The sequence below is a fragment of the Piliocolobus tephrosceles genome, chromosome 6, assembly GCF_002776525.5.
Source record: "Piliocolobus tephrosceles isolate RC106 chromosome 6, ASM277652v3, whole genome shotgun sequence".
NCBI lineage: Eukaryota > Metazoa > Chordata > Mammalia > Primates > Cercopithecidae > Piliocolobus > Piliocolobus tephrosceles.
The window spans coordinates 145,740,361-145,759,729 of NC_045439.1; the positions used below are offsets into that span (position 1 = coordinate 145,740,361).

General features: G+C 44.1%; 1 protein-coding gene across 2 annotated transcripts in view; it reads left to right on the top strand.

The window, feature by feature from the left end:
* The first annotated feature begins 2,844 nt into the window (after positions 1–2,844).
* Positions 2,845–19,369, top strand: part of ARIH1 (ariadne RBR E3 ubiquitin protein ligase 1) — a 112,030-nt gene continuing 95,505 nt past the window's right edge. The window contains exon 1 of one of the 2 annotated variants that reach the window (XM_026455426.1): positions 2,845–3,569. In XM_026455426.1, the coding sequence (XP_026311211.1) occupies positions 3,198–3,569 (372 nt within the window). In that variant the 5' untranslated portion in view covers positions 2,845–3,197. The remainder of the gene's footprint in view (positions 3,570–19,369) is intronic. The other variant, XM_026455428.2, reaches the window with a different exon arrangement.

A 19,369-nucleotide genomic window follows, 5' to 3' on the forward strand; every position in this document is an offset into this window, starting at 1 on the left:
AGATATTTTCAAATTCCTCTGTGACTTAAAAAGTCATGTGCTTTGAGAAGATGTGAAAGGGCAGGGTTGGAAGTCTGAGGAAATTGGCAAAGGTGTGAAACAGTTGCTGAGAGAGGGAGAACAATCTGGAAAAATTTAATAGGATTGCTGGGAAGTATTGAGGCTTGAGTTGTGCTTGGTGATTGAAATTAAGTAGGCTGGGTGTATGGCTCACGCCTATAATCCTAGCACTTTGGGAGGCCACGGTGGGAGGATTGCTTGAGGCCAGGAGTTCCAGACCAGTCTGGGCAACATAGTGAGATGTATATACACAAAAAAATTAAAAAATTAGCCAGGCATGGTGGTGTGCACCTGTAGTCCCAGCAACTCAGGAGGCTGAAGTGGGAGGATCACTTGAGCCTGGGACGTCGAGGCTGCAGTAGTGATCACACCACCGCATTCCAGCCTGGATGCCAGAGCAAGAGTGCCTCCAAAAAAAAAGAAAAAAAAGACATTTAGTAATAGAATACAGATGGCTATGCACAATTCTCTAATAGTGGTCAGCTGTTCCATTATCAAAGGGGAGAATATGGATGGTAGGGTTCATTTGAGGTAGGGGTACGATGAAAAAGTGAGGCAAAGGAGTTTAGAGTACTGATTAGGTACCTACTGAATTTTTCTGTAGGTAATATCACAATGGAGACCGGGTAGAGAGAAGTGTTGCTTGTGTCTATGGCTTGCCTTAGTTGTGGCAGCAATCTAGAATTGCTAAATAGGAACACTGAATCAAAGAACCTAGACCTGGCTGGGCACCATGGCTTACGCCTGTAATGCCAGCACTTTGGGAGGCCGAGGCAGGTGGATCACCTGAGGTCAAGAGTTCGAGACCAGCCCGCCCAATATGGTGAAACCCTGTCTCTACTAAAAATACAAAAATTAGCCTGGGGTGGTGGCATGCGCCTATAGTCCCAGCTACTCAGGAGGCTGAGACAGGAGAATTGCTTGAACCTGGGAGGTGGAAGTTGCAGTGAGCTGAGATCGCCACTGCACTCCAGCCTGGGCAACAGAGCGAGACTCTGTCTCAAAAAAAAAAAAAAAAAAAGGGCCGGGCGCGGTGGCCCACGCCTGTAATCCCAACACTTTGGGAGGCTGAGGTGGGTGGATCACGTGGTCAGGAGTTCGAGACCATCCTGGCCAACATGGGGAAACCCCGTCTCTACTAAAAATACAAAAAAAAATTAGCCAAGTGTGGTGGTGGGCGCCTGTAGTCCCAGCTACTTGGGAGGCTGAGGCAGGAGAATGGTGTGAACCCAGGAGGCGGAGCTTGCAGTGAGCCGAGATTGCGCCACTGCACTCCAGCCTGGACAACTGAGCAAGACTCCATCTCAAAAAAAAAAAAAAAAAAAAAGAACAAAAAAGAACCTAGACCTACCAGTAGAGGTTAAAAGCTTTACTTTTTAAATCCTGAGGTTAAGAAATTATCAGTATTTTGAAACTTACAAAATGGACAAATTGGTAGAGGCTTTTTAACATTATAACGGAATTTTTCACTTTTCAAAATCAATTTCCAAAGGGAACCTATAGGTTGAACAGCAAGATTTATCAACAAAGCAGGGATTTAGATTTTAAAAGGTTTTCAATCTGGCCAATTCTTCAGATTATCTCAAGAGGGAGCCTTCTTATGCCTCTTCTTCCTTCATAACACTTCTCTGGCTCTCATGTCCTGTTTACAAAGATTTAAGCCCACTCTTAAAAAGGCATAAAATGCTCTTACTGACATGACCCCTGACTAACTTGCCTAATATTTTGCCATCTACCCTCCATGCACTTTAAGCTCCCCAAACTATTAATTACTTGACACCTTCTGCGCTTTTGCTTGTTCTCTGTGGCCAGACCATCTTCCCTGCCTTCTCTGTTGAACTCCTAGCCATTCAACAACACTCAGCTCACATAGCACACTTTCAGATGAGATTCAAGCATTCTCTCTCTTGCTACATTTGGCCCTTGTAGATATTTCTATTATTGCCTGTATTTTGTTGAAGCATTCATGTCTTTTATGTACTATACAGTATATAATACATATGCATTACAATGCATTTTTATGATTCATGTTTTGGGGCATCCAGCGGCTAAAATAGGGCAAGGGTTATGTGGTCTTGGCCAGGTCCCTTTTCCTTTCCGAGCTTCAGGTTCCTCAGGTATAAAATGGGTACTATGGCTCCATCAAGATGAAACAGAATGTATGTAAAGCCCTTACACAGTGCTCAATTCATGAAAATCATCGCTGTGTACATTGTTTAGGACTCTCAAGAGGCGCTCTAATCAGCGGGGTTGAGGAAATGCCTCTTTAAAATGACGTCATTATAGGAGACTTAAAAACCACTGCATGTCTGTACAAGTGAACAGAATCACACAGCTACCTAAAGTGGGTTCGCCTGGCATACAGTTTAGAGGTTCCACTTACAACAGGTTTCCATCAGTAGCCAAAGCAACAGAAATTTTAGATTAACAGATCACGGCTTCCGGGATTACCGCAGGGCGGGCGGGAAGCGCCTTTCCGCCCGGGTGGGAAGGCCGCGTCCCCATGGGACTGCCGGAGGGGGCTGGATCCCTATGGCCTGCGGCAAACACCACCACCTAGGCGGTTCGGGGTCCCTCTCTCGGTGACTGGTGACCAGGAAGCCGCAATCTGTTCACATAAAAGCTCTACGGGATTCCGCTCGGCCCTCACAGCGGCAGCAGACAGAACCGAGAAAGCAATTCCCGCTCGGGTCCTAGGCCCAGGTAGGCCGGGCCGTGGGGTCTCCCCGGGCTCCACGCAGGGGCGTCGGGGCGGGGCGCAGTGACGCAAAGAGGAGTGACGCGACGACGCAACGCGACGCGGTGACGCACGCCCCTTTGTTGGCTCAGTAGCGATAGCAGCGGCCGTGGAGGTGGCGCTGGGGACTGATTTCTCTCGGAGGCCGGAGAGGAGCCGCGTCTGACTGAGGCGGGCAGCAAGCGGCCCCCTCGCTCCCTCCCTCCCTCCTCCGCGCCCTCCCCGCCGCCACCAGCCGTCAAACGCCAACCGCCGCTCCTGGGGAGGAGCCGCGGCCCGCGGGGCCGGAGCCAGGCCTGCGTCCGGACATCAGCCGGAGCCGGAGCGAGAGCCGGGGCCTCGGCGTCCCCGCCCTCTCCCCGCCTCGGCCAGCGTCCGCCGGGCCCCCGCGCGTCGCGCCATGGACTCGGACGAGGGCTACAACTACGAGTTCGACGAGGACGAGGAGTGCAGTGAGGAGGACAGCGGCGCCGAGGAGGAGGAGGACGAAGACGACGACGAGCCGGACGATGATACCCTGGATCTGGGCGAGGTGGAGTTGGTGGAGCCCGGCCTGGGCGTCGGCGGGGAGCGGGACGGACTGCTGTGCGGGGAGACGGGCGGTGGCGGCGGCAGCGCTCTGGGGCCCGGCGGTGGCGGCGGCGGCGGCGGCGGCGGCGGCGGCGGGCCGGGGCACGAGCAGGAGGAGGATTACCGCTACGAGGTGCTCACGGCCGAGCAGATTCTACAACACATGGTGGAATGTATCCGGGAGGTCAACGAGGTCATCCAGGTGAGGGTGGCCGCCGCGCCAGCTGGACCGGGCTCGACGGGGAAGCGGATTCAGGCGGCACGCGCGGTCCCAAGGGACAGGCCTGGGCCTGGTGCGCAGCCCAGCCCGGTGCCTCCCGGCCTTGTCTTCTCCACTGCCTCTGCTGGGGATAGAGGGTGTCGAAAGCAGAGGTTCGCCGATTAGCCGGGTGTGGGGAGGTACGCTGGGGGCGGTGCTTCCCAAGTCCTGCTATGGCGGAGGCCTTCGGCCGCCTAAGCCTTCTCTTGCGGGCAATTTCTGCCAGTTCGTGGGCCCGGTGTCCTTTCTCTGGCTGGGCAAGCGCCTACTGGGGCGGGGCGGAGGAGGTGGGGTGGGGAAGAGGAATCAGGAAGAATTGGGCCCCGACAAGGGTTACCCCGGCCTTAGCCTCATTTGAGCACTTTTGGAAGGGATTAGAGTAGGCCTTAGAGCAGCTTGGTGTACAGTTGCCCCAAGTGGGCACCAGTTAATAAAGAAATGAATCTTGGCAGTCTCAAGTGCCTACTTAAAGGTGGGGGAAGGGAACTATTTCTCGGAAGAGGTGCTGATGGGCCTTCTTTTCAGATGGTGAGGCTTCTGCTTACATCTTTTTTACATTTTTGCTGTTTGGGACCTAACTGCTACTTTTTCTAGTCGTAGCATATGACTTGCTTGAAGCTGTTGGAATAGTTACTGCATATTGCATGCCCATCCTTTTAGCTAAAACAGCAACAAAACGCAGTGTTGTCTAATATTGGACAAGACTCTACTGTGAGTTAGAAAGAAGAGACTTTCTGCTTGTGAACTCCTTTCTCTGATATTTTCTATTTTGTGGTAAGTTAGGCTTGGTGTAAGTTGATAACCACATCTCAGTGAACCATATGCGTCAGATTTTGCATTTTTGAGCTTTAGAAAATCAAAAATCATTTGTTTGGGGGAAAAAAACCTCACTTGTCCTGAGGTATCAGGGATATGGCCGAAGAATAACAATGAAGCTTGATTTAGTGCAACTTCTAGAAAACCTGGAAGGAAACATATATGAGCAGCAGGTTCCTTACTATTGCCTCTTGCTTGTCAGTCATCATTTCTTTTTTAACTTAAATTGGTTGGCTAAATATTCATTGACAAATTAGAAGTATGTCACTGTCAACTCGACTTTCTATTATTAACAGATTTTTATAGTATTATAAGTAAGTTTTAAAAATTGAATCATCTATTCAGGCACTGTTTGAATACAGTGTTTTACATAATAGAAAAATCTCTGATACCTAGTGCCATTACTAAATAGTGGAAGTCTTAATTTTTTAATATAGAGAACACAGTCTAAGAAGGAAGTCGAGGATTGTAGAAGATAATTTTTTTTTGTTTGAGACGGAGTCTCGCTGTGTCTCCCAGGCTGGAGTTCAATGGCACAGTCTCAGCTCACTGCAACCTCCGCCTGCCGGATTCATGCAGTTCTCCTGCCTCAGCTTTCCCAGTAGCTGGTACTACAGGCGTGCGCCACCATGCTCAGCTAATTTTTTGTATTTTTAGTAGAGATGGGTTTCACCATGCTGGCCAGGCTGGTCTCGAACTCCTGACCTCGTGATCCGCCTGCCCCGTCCTCGCAAAGTGCTGGATTACAGGCTTCAGCCACTGCGCCCGGCCTGTAGAAGATGCACGTGTAAGACAAATCTGATTAGGTAAGAAAAAATAAAAAGACAAAACAAGCCTGCCACCCAGAGACCTACACCAAAATGTCAACTGTAGTTATTTTTCTAGACCTTTGGATAGCTACTAATATGGTTCCACATTAATAACAGTGGAACCGTACTGTATGTTCTGTGTTTTCAGTGGAAAAACATTACAAAAATCCTCTGAACAACCTTCTGTCAAGTAAGTTTTTCGAGAACTTACGTGATTATCGATCCAAACTGATTTATTTAATCTGTCTGTGATTTGCCTTCCTTTTTATTTTCTAGTTTCTGGCTTTTATAAACATTTAAAATATAATTATAGGTCAGTCTTTGAGTATTCTTTCTTTCTTGGGATAAAGTGAATTGCTGAGTCAAAAGAATTTGCTCATTTTCAATGCATTTGATACATACTACCACATTGCTTTCAGAAAAGTTATGCTAGTTTTCCCAACCAGTGTTTGATGGGCAAAAAAAAACCTGGTGAAATTGAACTTTCGTTTATTGGGCTTGGTATTTCTTTTTTAAATTGCCACTTGCTTTTTGCTCATTTTATCCTCTCTTGCCCATTGCCCCTCTTTGGGATATTTCTCTTTTACTGGTTTGTAAGACTTCTTTCTATTAATAGAGGTTGGAAATAGCAGTTATCTAGGTTTTTAATGTTGGTTTGATAAACACTGAATTTTACTTAGTTTGCATTAGAGAGCTTACTGTTAATTCTTAAAAATTTAAATTCCCTGTTTCCAGTTCTAATTTTCAGTATGAAATCAGGTAAGATACATTAGCAGGTGAAAAAGTTTGAAATGTAAAAAGATCACCAAATTAATTTAGTGTTTCCTTGGGAATTTGATTACTTTTTCTGGGAGAGGAGTTCTGGGCAACAGCATAAATACTGTTATTTGTGGATATCTGCAGGTTAGGTTTGGTCTTTAAATAAGTCAACTTTATTTTTCTTTCAGAAAACTCTTGGTTTTCTGGCTTTCTGTACTTTCCCGATTAACATTTAAATAAAAGACCAAATTAAACAAACTAATATATTTAATTTGGTCTTTTTTTTTTTTTTGAGATGGAGTCTCGCTCTGTCGCCCAGGCTGGAGTGCAGTGGCCGGATCTCAGCTCACTGCAAGCTCTGCCTCCCGGGTTCACGTCATTCTCCTGCCTCAGCCTCCCGAGTAGCTGGGACTACAGGCGCCTGCCACCTCGCCCGGCTAGTTTTTTGTATTTTTTAGTAGAGACGGGGTTTCACCGTGTTAGCCAGGATGGTCTCGATCTCCTGACCTCGTGATCCGCCCGTCTCGGCCTCCCAAAGTGCTGGGATTACAGGCTTGAGCCACCGCGCCCGGCTAATTTGGTCTTTTGTTTAAATCCTTTGTGGCTACCTAGCTTGCCTTTTCAGCTTTTAAGGGAAAAAAAAAAATCAGAGTTTTTTTGTTTTGTTTTGTTTGGAGACAGTCTTACTCTGTCACCCAGGCTGGAGTGCAGTGGCCTGATCTCAGCTTACTGCAACCTCCACCTCCCAGGTTCAAGAGATTACCCGCCTCAGTCTTTCCTGCCCCAGCCGCCTCCCACCCTGGTATCTGGGATTACAGGCACCTGCCACCAGGCCCAGATGATTTTTGTGTTACGGGATTTCGCCGTGTTGGTCATGCTGGTCTCGAACTCCTGGCCTCAAGTGATCTGTCCTTCTTGGCCTCCCAAAGTGCCAGGATTACAAGTGTGAGCCACCATGCCTGGCCAGGGTTTTTCTTTTTTTGAGACAGAGTTTCACTCTGCTGCCCAGGCTGGAGTGCAGGGGTGTGATCTTGGCTCACTGCAACCTCCGCCTCCTGGGTTCAAGCAATTCTCCTGCCTCAGCCTCCCAAGTAGCTGGGATTACAGGTGTGCACCACCACACCCAGCTAATTTTTGTATTTTTTAGTAGAGAGGGGATTTCACCATGTTGGCCAGGCCGGTCTTGAACTCCTAACTCCAGGTTATCCACACAACTCGGCCTCCCAAAGTGCTGGGATTACAGTCATGAGCCACCGTGCCCAGCCTAAAAAGTGGTTTTCTAATGTAACTGTATAAGTAGCTAGGTAAATTATTAAACAAACCCTGTTCAATTCTGCAGTTGGGAGTATTTAAACTTGCCATTTTGTATTTCCACAACAGTGTCCAGAAGATGTTGATTGTGCTTTCTAAGTATGCCAGGCACTATGTTAAGCAGAGGATATGCTTCTTGCCAAGGAGGTCCTTGGACTCCACTTCCAGAGATTCCTACTCATTAATGAAGTCTGAGGTGGAACCTGAGCATCTCTGTATTTTAGACTTTTTAGACTTCTAGTGATAGTTCTAAAACCACTGAAATAGTGATAGTTAATCCACTGTCACGATTTTGACTCAGACAGAGTGAGTGAGAAGAGCAGCAGCTCTTAGGAGCACAGATTGGGTATACCTAATAAAAAAATCCGAAATGCTCTGAAATCACTTTGTTTTGTTGCCCAGGCTGAAGTGCAATGGCAAGATCATAGCTCACTGCAACCTCCAACTCCTGAGCTAAAGTGATTTCTCCCGCCTCAGCCTCCTAAGTAGCTAGGACTATAGGTGTGTGGCACCACTCCTGGCTAATTTTTTTTTCTTTTTTGTAGAGACACAGGGTCTTGTTTTGTTGCCCAGGCCAGTCTCAAACTCCTGGCCTCAAGCGCTCCTCGAACCTCAGCCTCTCAAAGTGGTAGGCCTGGAAATCCAAAACTTTTTTGGCACTGATGTGTTGAAAGGAAATTCTCATTGCAGCATTTCGGATTTCGGATTTTCAGTTTAGGGATGCTGATTGTAAGTATAATTAAATATTCCAAATCTGAGAATCTTCTGATAGGCAACCTGTACCTTATTTAGAGTGTGTGCCGAGAGGAATATGGAGCTGGTCAGAGAGGAGGTATAAAAAACAGTGGATAGGTATCTTGCTTTTATAAGATTTATTATGCTAAATAACTTTTTTTTTTTTTGGGGGGGACGGAGTTTTGCTCTGTTGCCAGGCTGGAGAGCAGTGGTGGTGTGACGTTGGCTTAGTGCAACCTCTGCCTCCCGGGTTCAAGCGATTCTCCTGTCTCAGCCTCCTGAGAAACTGGGACTACAGGCACATGCCACCACGCCCAGCTAATTTTTGTATTTTTAGTAGAGACTGGGTTTCACCATGTTGGCCAGATGGTCTCAATCTCTTGACCTCATGATCTGCCTGCCTTGGCCTCCCAAAGTGCTGGGATTACAGGTGTGAGCCACTGTGCCTAGCCAAATAACTCATTAAAATATCTAAGCCTTACTGAAGAAATTTTTTGTTGACTGTTGGTTCGAAAGCTTTGTTTCACCTATTTAAGAGATTTAATTAAAGAACCTCAAAGTTGAGGTTGCAAGCCTAAACTAAGGAAGGCAGTGTACTATTCTAGCATATTATTTACTGGTTGGGGAGTCAGTGAGAGCCCTGGTTTTTTCTTTGTCTAGTTAGTATCTCAGAACCTTCAATTTTTTTTTTTTTTTGGATACGAGTCTCGCTGTGTCACCCAGGCTGGAGTGCAGTGGCCCCATCTCGGCTCACTGCAACCTCCACTTCCAGGGTTCAAGCAATTCTCCTGCTTTAGCCTCTCAAGTAACTGGGATTACAGGCATGCACCACCACACCAAGCTAATTTTTGTACTTCAGACAAGGTTTTCACCATGTTGGCCAGGCTGGTGTCGAACTCCTGACCTCAAATGATCCACCCACCTTGGCCTCCCAAAGTGTTAGGATTACAGGCGTGAGCCATGGTGCCCAGCCAAACTTTTTTTTTTTTTTTTTTTTTTTGAGACGGAGTCTCGCTCTGTCGCCCAGGCTGGAGTGCAATGGCGCGATCTCAGCTCACCTCTGCCTCCCAGGTTCAAGCGATTCTCCTGCCTCAGCCTTCTGAGTAGCTAGGATTACAGGCATATGTCACCACGCCCAGCTAATTTTGTATTATGTCACCACGCCCAGCTAATTTTGTATTTTTAGTAGAGATGGGGTTTCTCCATGTTGGTCAGGCTGGTCTCAAACTCCCGACCTCAGGTGATCTGCCCGCCTTGACCTCCCAAAGTGCTGGGATCACAGTGAGCCACGCTGCCTGGTGTTGTTTTGTTTTTAATCTGGGACTGAAAATGAGGGAGTTGAATTACTGGATTGGTCCTTTTTTACATTAAGCGTTTTGTTTGTTTAACATTTTAAAAACCTCAGTTAATTGGAGATGTTCATTTTTTCCAAGAAATTGAATTCAGGTGTGCATATTGTGGTTAAATTCATTAATTGGGAGAGGAGGAAGAGGATGTACAAGCCTGTGCATGATGTGTGCAGGCACACGTGTTTTGAAGTTACTGAAGTGTTTGGTACAGTTTAGATTTATTCCTCTTGGACTATATTTTCCCAGCTTATCTCCTTGAGCTGTAAGTTTAAATTACACTGACTTGTTAAATTGCTATAGCAGTAGTCCTATGAATCAAACTCTGGAGATGGGGTCTGGCTGTTTTAACAAGCCCTCTAGGTGATGGTGATGCAAGCTAAAGTTTGAGAACTGCTGATGTAGTTGAAATTTAACAGTAGTGTTTCTCTGTATGTTATGTGTAGTGATAGATTACTACAGAGGTGGGTTAATGAGGCAAGGTAAATTGTTTAAGAAACTAATAATAGGGGGCCGGGCACGGTGGCTCATGCCTATAATCCCAGCCCTTTGGGAGGCTGAGCCATGCAGATCACTTGAAGTTAGGAGGTTGAGACCAGCCTGGCCAATATGGTGATACCCTAGCTGGGTGTGGTGGTGCGTGCCTGTAATCCCAGCTACTTGGGAGACTGAGACAGGAGAATTGCTTGAACCTGGGAAGTGGAGGCTACAGTGAGCTGAGATCGCGCCACTGCACTCCAGCCTGGGTGATAGAGGGAGACTCTGCTTCAAAAAAAAAAAAAAAAGCAGTAATGAGAAAGTTTCCAGAACCTCGGCAACACTAGGCTTATCGATAGGGTTGGAAGGTGTTTGTCATCGTAGTTGCTGTCCTTCAGCTAAGGTGGTCTTTACTCAGTATTTTCTCTTTTCTTTTTTTTCTTTTTTCTTTTCTTTTCCCTTCCCTCCCTCCCTCATTCCTTCCCTCCCTCCTTCCTTCCTTCCTTCCTTTTTTTTTTTTTTTTTTTTTTTTTTGAGACAGTCTCTCTCTCGCCCAGGCTGGAGTGCAGTGGTGCCATTTCAGCTCACTGCAACTTCCACTTCCTGGGTTCAAGCGATTCTCCTGCCTCAGCCTCCCAAGTAGCTGGGATTACAGGCGCCCACCACTAACTATGCCTGGCTACTTTTGTATGTTTAGTAAAGATGGGGTTTCACCATGTTGGCTAGGCTGGTCTTGAACTCCTGACCTCAGGTGATCCACCCGCCTGGGCCTCCCAAAGTGCTGGGATTACAGGCATGAGCCACTGTGCCCGGCCAGTTTTTGCAAATATACAAACCAAAGTAGTGACATCTGACATTCTAGATTGGAGTTCTTTTTTTTTGTTTTTTGTTTTTTTGTTGAGACGGAGTCTTGCTCTGTCGCCCAGGCTGGAGTGCAGTGGCCAGATTTCAGCTCACTGCAAACTCCACCTCCCAGGTTTATGCCATTCTCCTGCCTCAGCCTCCCAAGCAGCTGGGACTACAGGCGCCCGCCACCTCGCCCGGCTAGTTTTTTGTATTTTTTAGTAGAGATGGAGTTTCACCAGGTTAGCCAGGATGGTCTGGATCTCCTGACCTCGTGACCACCCGTCTCGGCCTCCCAAAGTGCTGGGATTACAGGCTTCAGCCACCGCGCCCAGCACATTGGAGTTCTTGATTTCCCTTCCACTCCTAGATTTTTTTTAATGTAGAACATTGAGTTTTCTAATTTATTAGTATGCTGGAAGAGATACAAAGTCCTGGATAGATATGAAGTCCTGTTTAAAGGAATATGAGAAGACTTATGCTTAAGGAGTTGACAGTCTCTTAGAATTAACACCAAGCTCTTAGGTTAGTGAGTAATTTAAGTAAGTGGATAGTAATAGGTATTCATGGAAGAGATGCCTGTAGGTGTTGTCAAAGATGGCTAGGATTTGGGTGGATAAAAAAGAGGAAGTCATTCTAAGGAATTGAATGAGGTGAGAATGAGGAGAGTTTTTGAGTAATGAAGGTAGCTAAAGTAGAACGGAGTTTTAAAATGCTGGATAGTAATGTAGAACCTGGGAGATTAAAGACTATGATGAAAGGTAAGCAGAAGTCATCAGATTAGATTCCTTTCTTTTGGGGTTGACCTGTGGTAACTATATAGATTAGTTATCTTTTGCCTTATGTTATCCCAAAACTTAGCGGCTTAAAACAGCAAGGATCTATTATATCATAGTTTCTGTGAGTCACAATTCTGGATGCAGCCTACCTGGGGGCCTCTGGCATAAGCCCCCAAGGTCTCTTACAAGGCTGCAGCCAAGGTGACAGCTGGGTAGCAGTTCTCTCTCTCTTTTTTTTGAGGACAGAGGCTTGCTCTAGTGCCCAGGCTGGAGTGCAATGGCATAATCTCAGCTCATGGCAACCCTCACCTGTTGAGTCCAAGTGATCTCTTACCTCAGCCTCCTGAGCAACTGGGACTACAGGTATGCACCACCACGCCCCAGCTTATTTTTTTGTGTGTGTGGGTTTTTTTTGGTAGAGACCGGTATTTTTTTGTTTTGCCATATCGCCGAGGCTGCTCTTGAACACCTTAGTTCAAGGGATCTGCCTGCCTTAGCCTCCTGCAATACTGGGATTACAGGCATGAGCCACCGTGTCTGTCCTGGGTAGCAGTTCTCAAGGCTTGACTGGGGAAGCTTCCCCTTCCAAGCTCACTCATTTGGCTGCGACCAGGCCAGATTTTCACTGGCCGGTTGTTGCCCAGAGATACCAGTTCCTTGGCATATGGGCCTCCGCATAAAGTGGCTGACAACACAGTAGCTTGTTTCCTCCAGAGTGAGGGATCTGAGAGAGAAGGCTGATATGATGGAAGCCACATTCTTTTTATAACTTAGTCTTAGAAGTAACATCGCATCACTTTGCAATATTTTATTTACTATAAGTGAATAATTAAATCCAGCCCATATGCAAGTGGAGGGGATTATACAAAGATGTGAAGACCAGGAGGCAGGGGTCTTTGGGGGCCATCTTAGAGGCCGGCTGTTTGTTTCTCTCTCTCTCTGTTAAGAGGTAAATTACAGCTGTTGTATAATGCCTTTCTATCCAATCTTTTTGTATACTATTGTGAGAACATAGTGTGTTGGATTTTTTATTTTGGATTAACCATAAACTATTTACATTTGTCTTTGCAAAGCATATCTGTAAATGATAAACATTCCTAATAACCTTTCAGTGGCTTAAGTTTAAAATAGCTTGTAGTCTCAGAATTGGTAGGAATTTGAGAGTCTCCAGTTTACTGAATTTTTTTTTTTTTTTTTTTTTTTAACTCTAGCTACGTAATGGAATCACCTGGGGATTTTTTTCATTACTCTTTTTTAAATAGAAAATTGTAGATTCACGGCCGGGCACAGTGGCTTACGCCTGTAATCTTAACACTTTGGGAGGCTGAGGCAGGCAGTTCACCTGAAGTCAGGAGTTCGAGACCAACCTGGCCAACATGATGAAACCCTGTCTCTACTAAAAAAAATACAAAAATTAGCCAGGCGTGGTGGTAGGCGCCTGTAATCCCAGCTAGTCGGGAGGTTCAATTACTTGAACCCAGGAGGCAGAGGTTGCAGTGAGCTGAGATTGTGCCATTGCACTCCAGCCTGGACAACAAGAGCAAAACTCCATCACAAAAAAAAAGAAAAAAAAAATTGTAGATTCACATGCAGTTGCAAGAAATAATGCAAAAATCCCACATACTCTTTTTTCCAAGAAAATTTTATTTCCCTAGGTTATTCGGGAAGAGGTGGTATTTGATTATATGAGTAAATTCTTTAGTGGTGATTTGTGAGATTTTGGTGCACCCATCATCTGAGCAATATACGCTGAACCCAGTTTGTAGTGTTTTATCTCTCACCCGCTTCTCACCTTTTTCCCCCGAGTCCCCAGAGTTCATTATATCAATCTTACGCCTTTGCATCTGATAGCTTAGCTCCCACTTAGGAGTGAGAACATACAATGTTTGGTTTTCTTTTCTTGATTTACTTCTCTTAGAATAGTAGTCTCCAATCCCATCCAGGTTGCTGCAAATGCCATTAGCTCATTCCCTTTTATGGCTGAGTAGTATTCCATCATATATATATATACACACACACAGACACACACACACACACACCAGTTTCTTTATCCACTTGTTGATTGATGGGCATTTGGGCTGGTTCCCCATTTTTGCAATTGCGAATTGTACTGCTCTAAATGGCATGTGCAAGTATCTTTTTCGTATAATGACTTTTCCTCTGGGTAGATACCCAGTAGTGTGATTGCTGAATTAAATAGTAGTTGTACTTTTAGTTCTTTAAGGAATCTCCACACTGTTTTCCATAGTGATTGTACTAGTTTACATTCCCACCAGCAGTGTAGAAGTGTTCCATTTTCACTGCATCCATGACAACATCTGTTATTTTTTAATTTTTTGATGATGACCATTCTTGGTGGGACTAAAGTGGTATTGCATTGAATCCCACATACTCTTTACCGATTTTTCTGCAATAGTAACATCTTATAAAAACAGTATCTTGCAAAACATCTTGCACAGTATCACAATGAGGATAATGACATTGATGTGATCTAGTGATCTTACTCAGATTTTCTTACCTGGGGATTTTTTAAAATGTGGGCACCCAGGCCCTACCGCATACCAAGTAAGTGGGTCTCTGGGGGGTTTGGGCCAGGCATTGCCATTAAACAAGAATCTTTCCTGGATTGTTTTAATGCACAGCCAGGGTTGAGAGCTCCTGCTTTTGTAAGAAGTCTTCCTAAAACACTGCTGTCTCTGCTTAACTGCAAGTAAATAACAGTGAGCGATTTTGTGATGCATCTCAATCCAGTGTTTGCCTATTGATTTTTTTTTTAAATGGAAATAAAATCTACTTCCATATTAGCTTTCACTCATTGGTCTTAGTACTGGTAGCACCCTGAATGGTTTTGTTTTTTATATAACTATCAGTTTGGAATCCTGAAGGAAAAATTTTTCTTCCTAAGGTTAATCACCTCCCCTTTCCTCAGTCATTCCTTTTAGGTAATCATTGTCTTTCTTATAATAGGCATAGTATCATAGGCCATAACTTTGCTAAATTATTGACTGTATACACAACTCATCCTTTGATCTTGACACTATATTACTATATAACTTTGTATAAATAGCTTAATTGTTTTCATTAAATGATGGGATAAATAGAATGAGAATTTATTTAGGCTGACATTACTGGGCAAGATAGTAATCAGGCTGCTTCTAAACCTGGAGTGACTGGATCCTTTGGGGCCCACGGAGATGGTAGTAGTGGTGGTCCTTGCATTATTTTCTGTGTTTTAAAAAGCCTCATTTTTTGTTGTTGTTGTTGTTGTTTGTTTTGAGACCGAGTCTTGCTCAGTTGCCCAGGCTGGAGTGCAGTGGTGCGTTCTCAGCTCACTGCAAGCCCCGCCTCCCGGGTTCACAGCATTCTCCTGCCTCAGCCTCCCGAGTAGCTGGGGCTGCAGGCACCTGCCACCACGCCCAGCTAATTGTTTTGTATTTTTAGTAGAGACGGGGTTTCACTGTGTTAGCCAGGATGGTCTCGATCTCCTTACCTTGTGATCCACCCTCCTTGGCCTCCGAAAGTGCTGGAATTACAGGTGTGAGCCACCGCGCCCGGCCCCCTCATGTATATTTTTTAAAAAAGCTGTCGATCAACTTTTATAGAGTCAGTAGATTTCTATAATCACTTATAATTTGTTTCTTCCTAAATTTTTTATTTTTTTTCCCTAAATTGTCATTTGCCTAGTGATAGGTGGTCATCTAGTTTCCCCTTATCTGCAGTTTCAGTTTTCAAGGTTTCAGTTACCTGAGGTGTGCAGCAGTCTGAAAATATTAAATAGAAAATTTCAGAAAGAAACAATTTGTAAGTTTTAAATTGTACACCATTCTGAGTAGTGTGATGAGATCGCTCACTATCCCACCCAGGACGTGAATCATCCCTTTATCCTGTATGTAGCAGTATGTAGACTACCTACCTGCTTCTACTGGCCTCGGCTGGTCACTTAACTATTATCAGATTGAAAAAACATAGCATGTATAAGTTCGGTATTATCTGCACTTCCAAGTTTCCACTGAGGGTCTTGGGACGTGTTCCCTGAGGATGAAGGGGACTGCTGTAGTGTCTCATTTGATGCAGCTTGGGGTATAGTTGATGCCCAATTAGTTAATGGACATTATGCTATCTCAGAAGGTAGCTTAAAAAATCCTTGTTGCTCTAACATCTGCTCTGACAAATCAGCTTTCTAGAGCCCTATTTTTTTTTTTTTCCATTTTTAAAAATCACTTTTCTTTTGAGACAGAGTCTGTCGCCCAGGCTGGAGTGCAGTGGCATGATCTTGGCTCACTGCAACCTCTGCCTCCTGGGTTCAAGTGATTCTCGTGCCTCAGCCTCCCAAGTAGCTGAGATTACAGGCATGCATCACCACACCTGGCTAATTTTTGTGTTTTTTGGTAGAGACAGGGTTTCACCGTGTTGGCCAGACCGGTCTCGAACTCCTGACTTCAGGTCATCCGCCCTCCTCAGCCTCCCAAAGTGCTGAGATTACAGGCATGAACCACTGTGTCCAGCTTGACAATTTTGGTTTTAAGGCCAAAAGTTTGAAGATTTAAATGAAAAATGCCAAATATTCAGGAGTTGTCTCCTGTTATTTTTTTTTTTGTATGTAAATACTGTTCTGTAGTATTGTGCTTTCCTTTTTTGCTCTGTTCCACTTAAAAGTGTCAGAAGTGCCCTTACAATACATTTTAGCAAAAAACAGAGCAGGTAATGAAGTATTAGGTAAGATTTTCTTGTTACTGAGACATTTGCTTAGACAATGCTAAGAGTAGCTATCATCCTAGACACTTATCCCCAGGCTTGCTTTGCCATTGCCTTTGAAACTGTCATACTTATAACTCAGATATTAACTGACTCTAATTACCTGGTAATATATCCTCCTAATCACAGTTGTACAGTGTTTTTAGGGATAAAGTGTAAACTAGAAACTGAGAAGTATTACCTGATTCTTAGCATGTATTTGTAAGTAAAAGCCACTAATGTGGACATTTATCTTGGAATTTGTGACACTGGAACAGACATTTATCTGAAACTTACTTGAAACTCAAATTTAATACCTTCTCTTTTTGAGGCTTTCCCCCTTTTGATTGGCTTATCTGAGAACCATTCTTGGGTTTTGAGTCATCCTTGAATTTTTTTTCCTTCATTTTCCACATCCAGTTATCCCTGATCAAGTTACCTCTGAAATTTGTTTCACGTTATTACTATCCTTTTTACTAACCAATCCTAGTTTAGGACCTTTTTATTTTGCCTCCTTGTCTCTAGGCTTCCAATGTATCATTCTGTTACCAAACACAAATGTAATAGTCCTGCTAAAAAGAGACTTCCTGTCAAAAGTCTATCCTAGATTCCTTACTGTGGCATTCATGTCTTCCCCATCTTAATATAGCTAATTTTTTTCAATCTCATCTGCTGTTGTTCCTCATCCCTTATCACCGCCAGTTGCACTGTTTGTAATTCCTTACTGTGTAACACGTATTTGTGTTTTCATGCTTTTGTTCATGCTCGTCCCTTTTCTTTTGATACCTTTTCTTTTATTTCTCTTACTTTTTTCTTGAGACAGGGTTTTTGCTCTATCGCTCAGGCTGGAGTGCAGTGGCATGATCATGGTTCACTACAGCCTTGAACTCCTGGTCCTAAGTGATCCTCCCACCTCAGCCTCCTGAGTAGCTGGGACTACAGTTGCTTGCCACCACATCTGGCTAATTTTTTGTGTTATTTTTACATTTATTTTTTGTTTGTTTGTTTTTGGTAGAGACAATTTTTTGCCATGTTGCCCAGACTGATCTCGACCTCCTGGACTCAAACGATCTTCCCACCTCAGCCTCCCAAAGCGTTGGGATTACAGGCATGAGCCACCGTGCCCAGCTATCTTTCTCTTCTTAACTGCCTGTTATATTCCTACTGAGCATCTGTTCAGGCTGGCCATGGTAGCTCATCTCTTTTCAGGTTCTCCTCCTCTACCTTTCCTATGCTTCCTTATCTATGTTTGGATAGTGCTTCATGTGGATATTTGCTATAGCCTATAAGAGGTTATGATACAGCCATCCCTATACCCAAGCCTCTAGCTATATATGAGGGTTTTGAAGGTGAAAACTAAAGCTCCTTCATCTTTGTGTCCATAGCAGATAGTACACTGAGTCTCTGACAGAAGAAACTCAGTAAATATTTGTTGAAGTTTGTCCTTGCCTGGTAAATGGTTGCTTTCTCAGTTTTTCCTTGTAAACAAAGGGATCCAGACAAGATTTTCTTCTGGCATTAACAAATTATTTTATGATTTCTAGATAATGCCAAAGTGATAGTGTAAGAAGATGGCAAAGAAGAAATGTTTAAATTCCAAGAGGACAAGCTTCTTAAGGCCCCTGAATATTCAGCCTTTTAGGTGAAGCTTTATTATTTGCATATAGTTCCCTGGCACTTTATGTAAACTGACACAGTGATGATGTTAAAGACAGTTGAATCACCCAGGTGCAGTGGCGCATGCCTACAATCCCAGCACTTCAGGAGGTTGAGGCGGGAGGATTGCTTGAGCCCAGGAGTTTGAGACCAGCCTGGGCAACATAGACCTTTTCTTTACAAAAAATAAATAAAATTAGCTGGGCTTGGTGGCATGTGCCTGTAGTCAGTTACTTGGGAGGCTGAAGTGGGAGAAGAGTATTGCTGAGCTCAGGAGGTCAATCAAGGCTGTAGTAAGCCGAGATTGTGCTATTGCACTCCAGCCCTAGGCAACAGGGTGAGACCATGTCTCAAAAAAAAAAAAAAAAAAAAAAAAAAAAAAAGACAGTTGAATTAGTTTAATACAGTAGTTTCAAAGTATGGTCCATAAGAACAAAACTATTTAGTAATAACTGAAAGACACTAATTGCCTTTTTAAATGTTCTGGCATTTGTGCTGATGTTGCAGGGCAATGAGAAGGTAAAACCACTGGCACCTTAGTACAAAAGATATCAGTGGCACCAAACTATACTAGTAGTCACTATGTTTTTCACCATCACTGACTCAGAGTAAAAAAATAGGTTTCACTTAATCCTAAATGAAGAAGTAAAAATTACTAGTTTTCTAAGTCTTATTCCTTAAGGACACATCTTAATTGCTTGTGTGACAAAACGGGAGGTATGCATAAAGCACTTATGCATACTGAAGTGTGGTGGTTGTCTCAAAATAAAAACATTTGTGTGTGCTTTTGACTTGTGAACTTGTTTCGTTTCTGGACCTACCCTGGGCAGGTTTCCACGGTTGAGAATCTTAGCGTATTCTGTTACCTTAAAATTCCGCACACTACCAGTTTGTCTTTTGAAATGTTATTTTTATAAAATGTCAATCCTAGTATGGTTTACTTTTGTTACATGTTGGCACCTCTGTGGGTTATGGAAAGCTTTGCCCTCTAAAGCAACTAGTTGGTTTTTAGGAAATGAAAATATTGATCTTTGTGGATAAGTAGAGTCTTGTTAAAAGCTATTAGAAGGCTGTCTTTGGAAAAAATCAGAAAAATGAAAAGAACTCTGAAAAGGATGATAATAATGGAAAAGAAGCCTTTGTAGCCTTGTGAATGTAATACGTGTAGTTACCACAGATTTTTCAGGGAGGTTAGGTACGGTGGCTCACGCCTGTAATCCCAGCACTTTGGGAGACTGAGGCAGGAGGATTGATTGAACCAAGGAGTTTGAGACGAGCCTGGACAACATAGTGAGACCCCGTCTCTAGCAAAAAAAAAAAAAAGAATGTTTTTCAGGGAATGCTGAAATGTCTCCTCCTCAAAAAAAAAAAAAAAAAAGAAGTCTCCTTCTTTTACAAGTTAGTCACCTTACTCAGTTTATTATAGCAGGGGTTCCCAGTCCCCAGGCTGTGGCCTGATTAGGAACTGGGCTGCACAG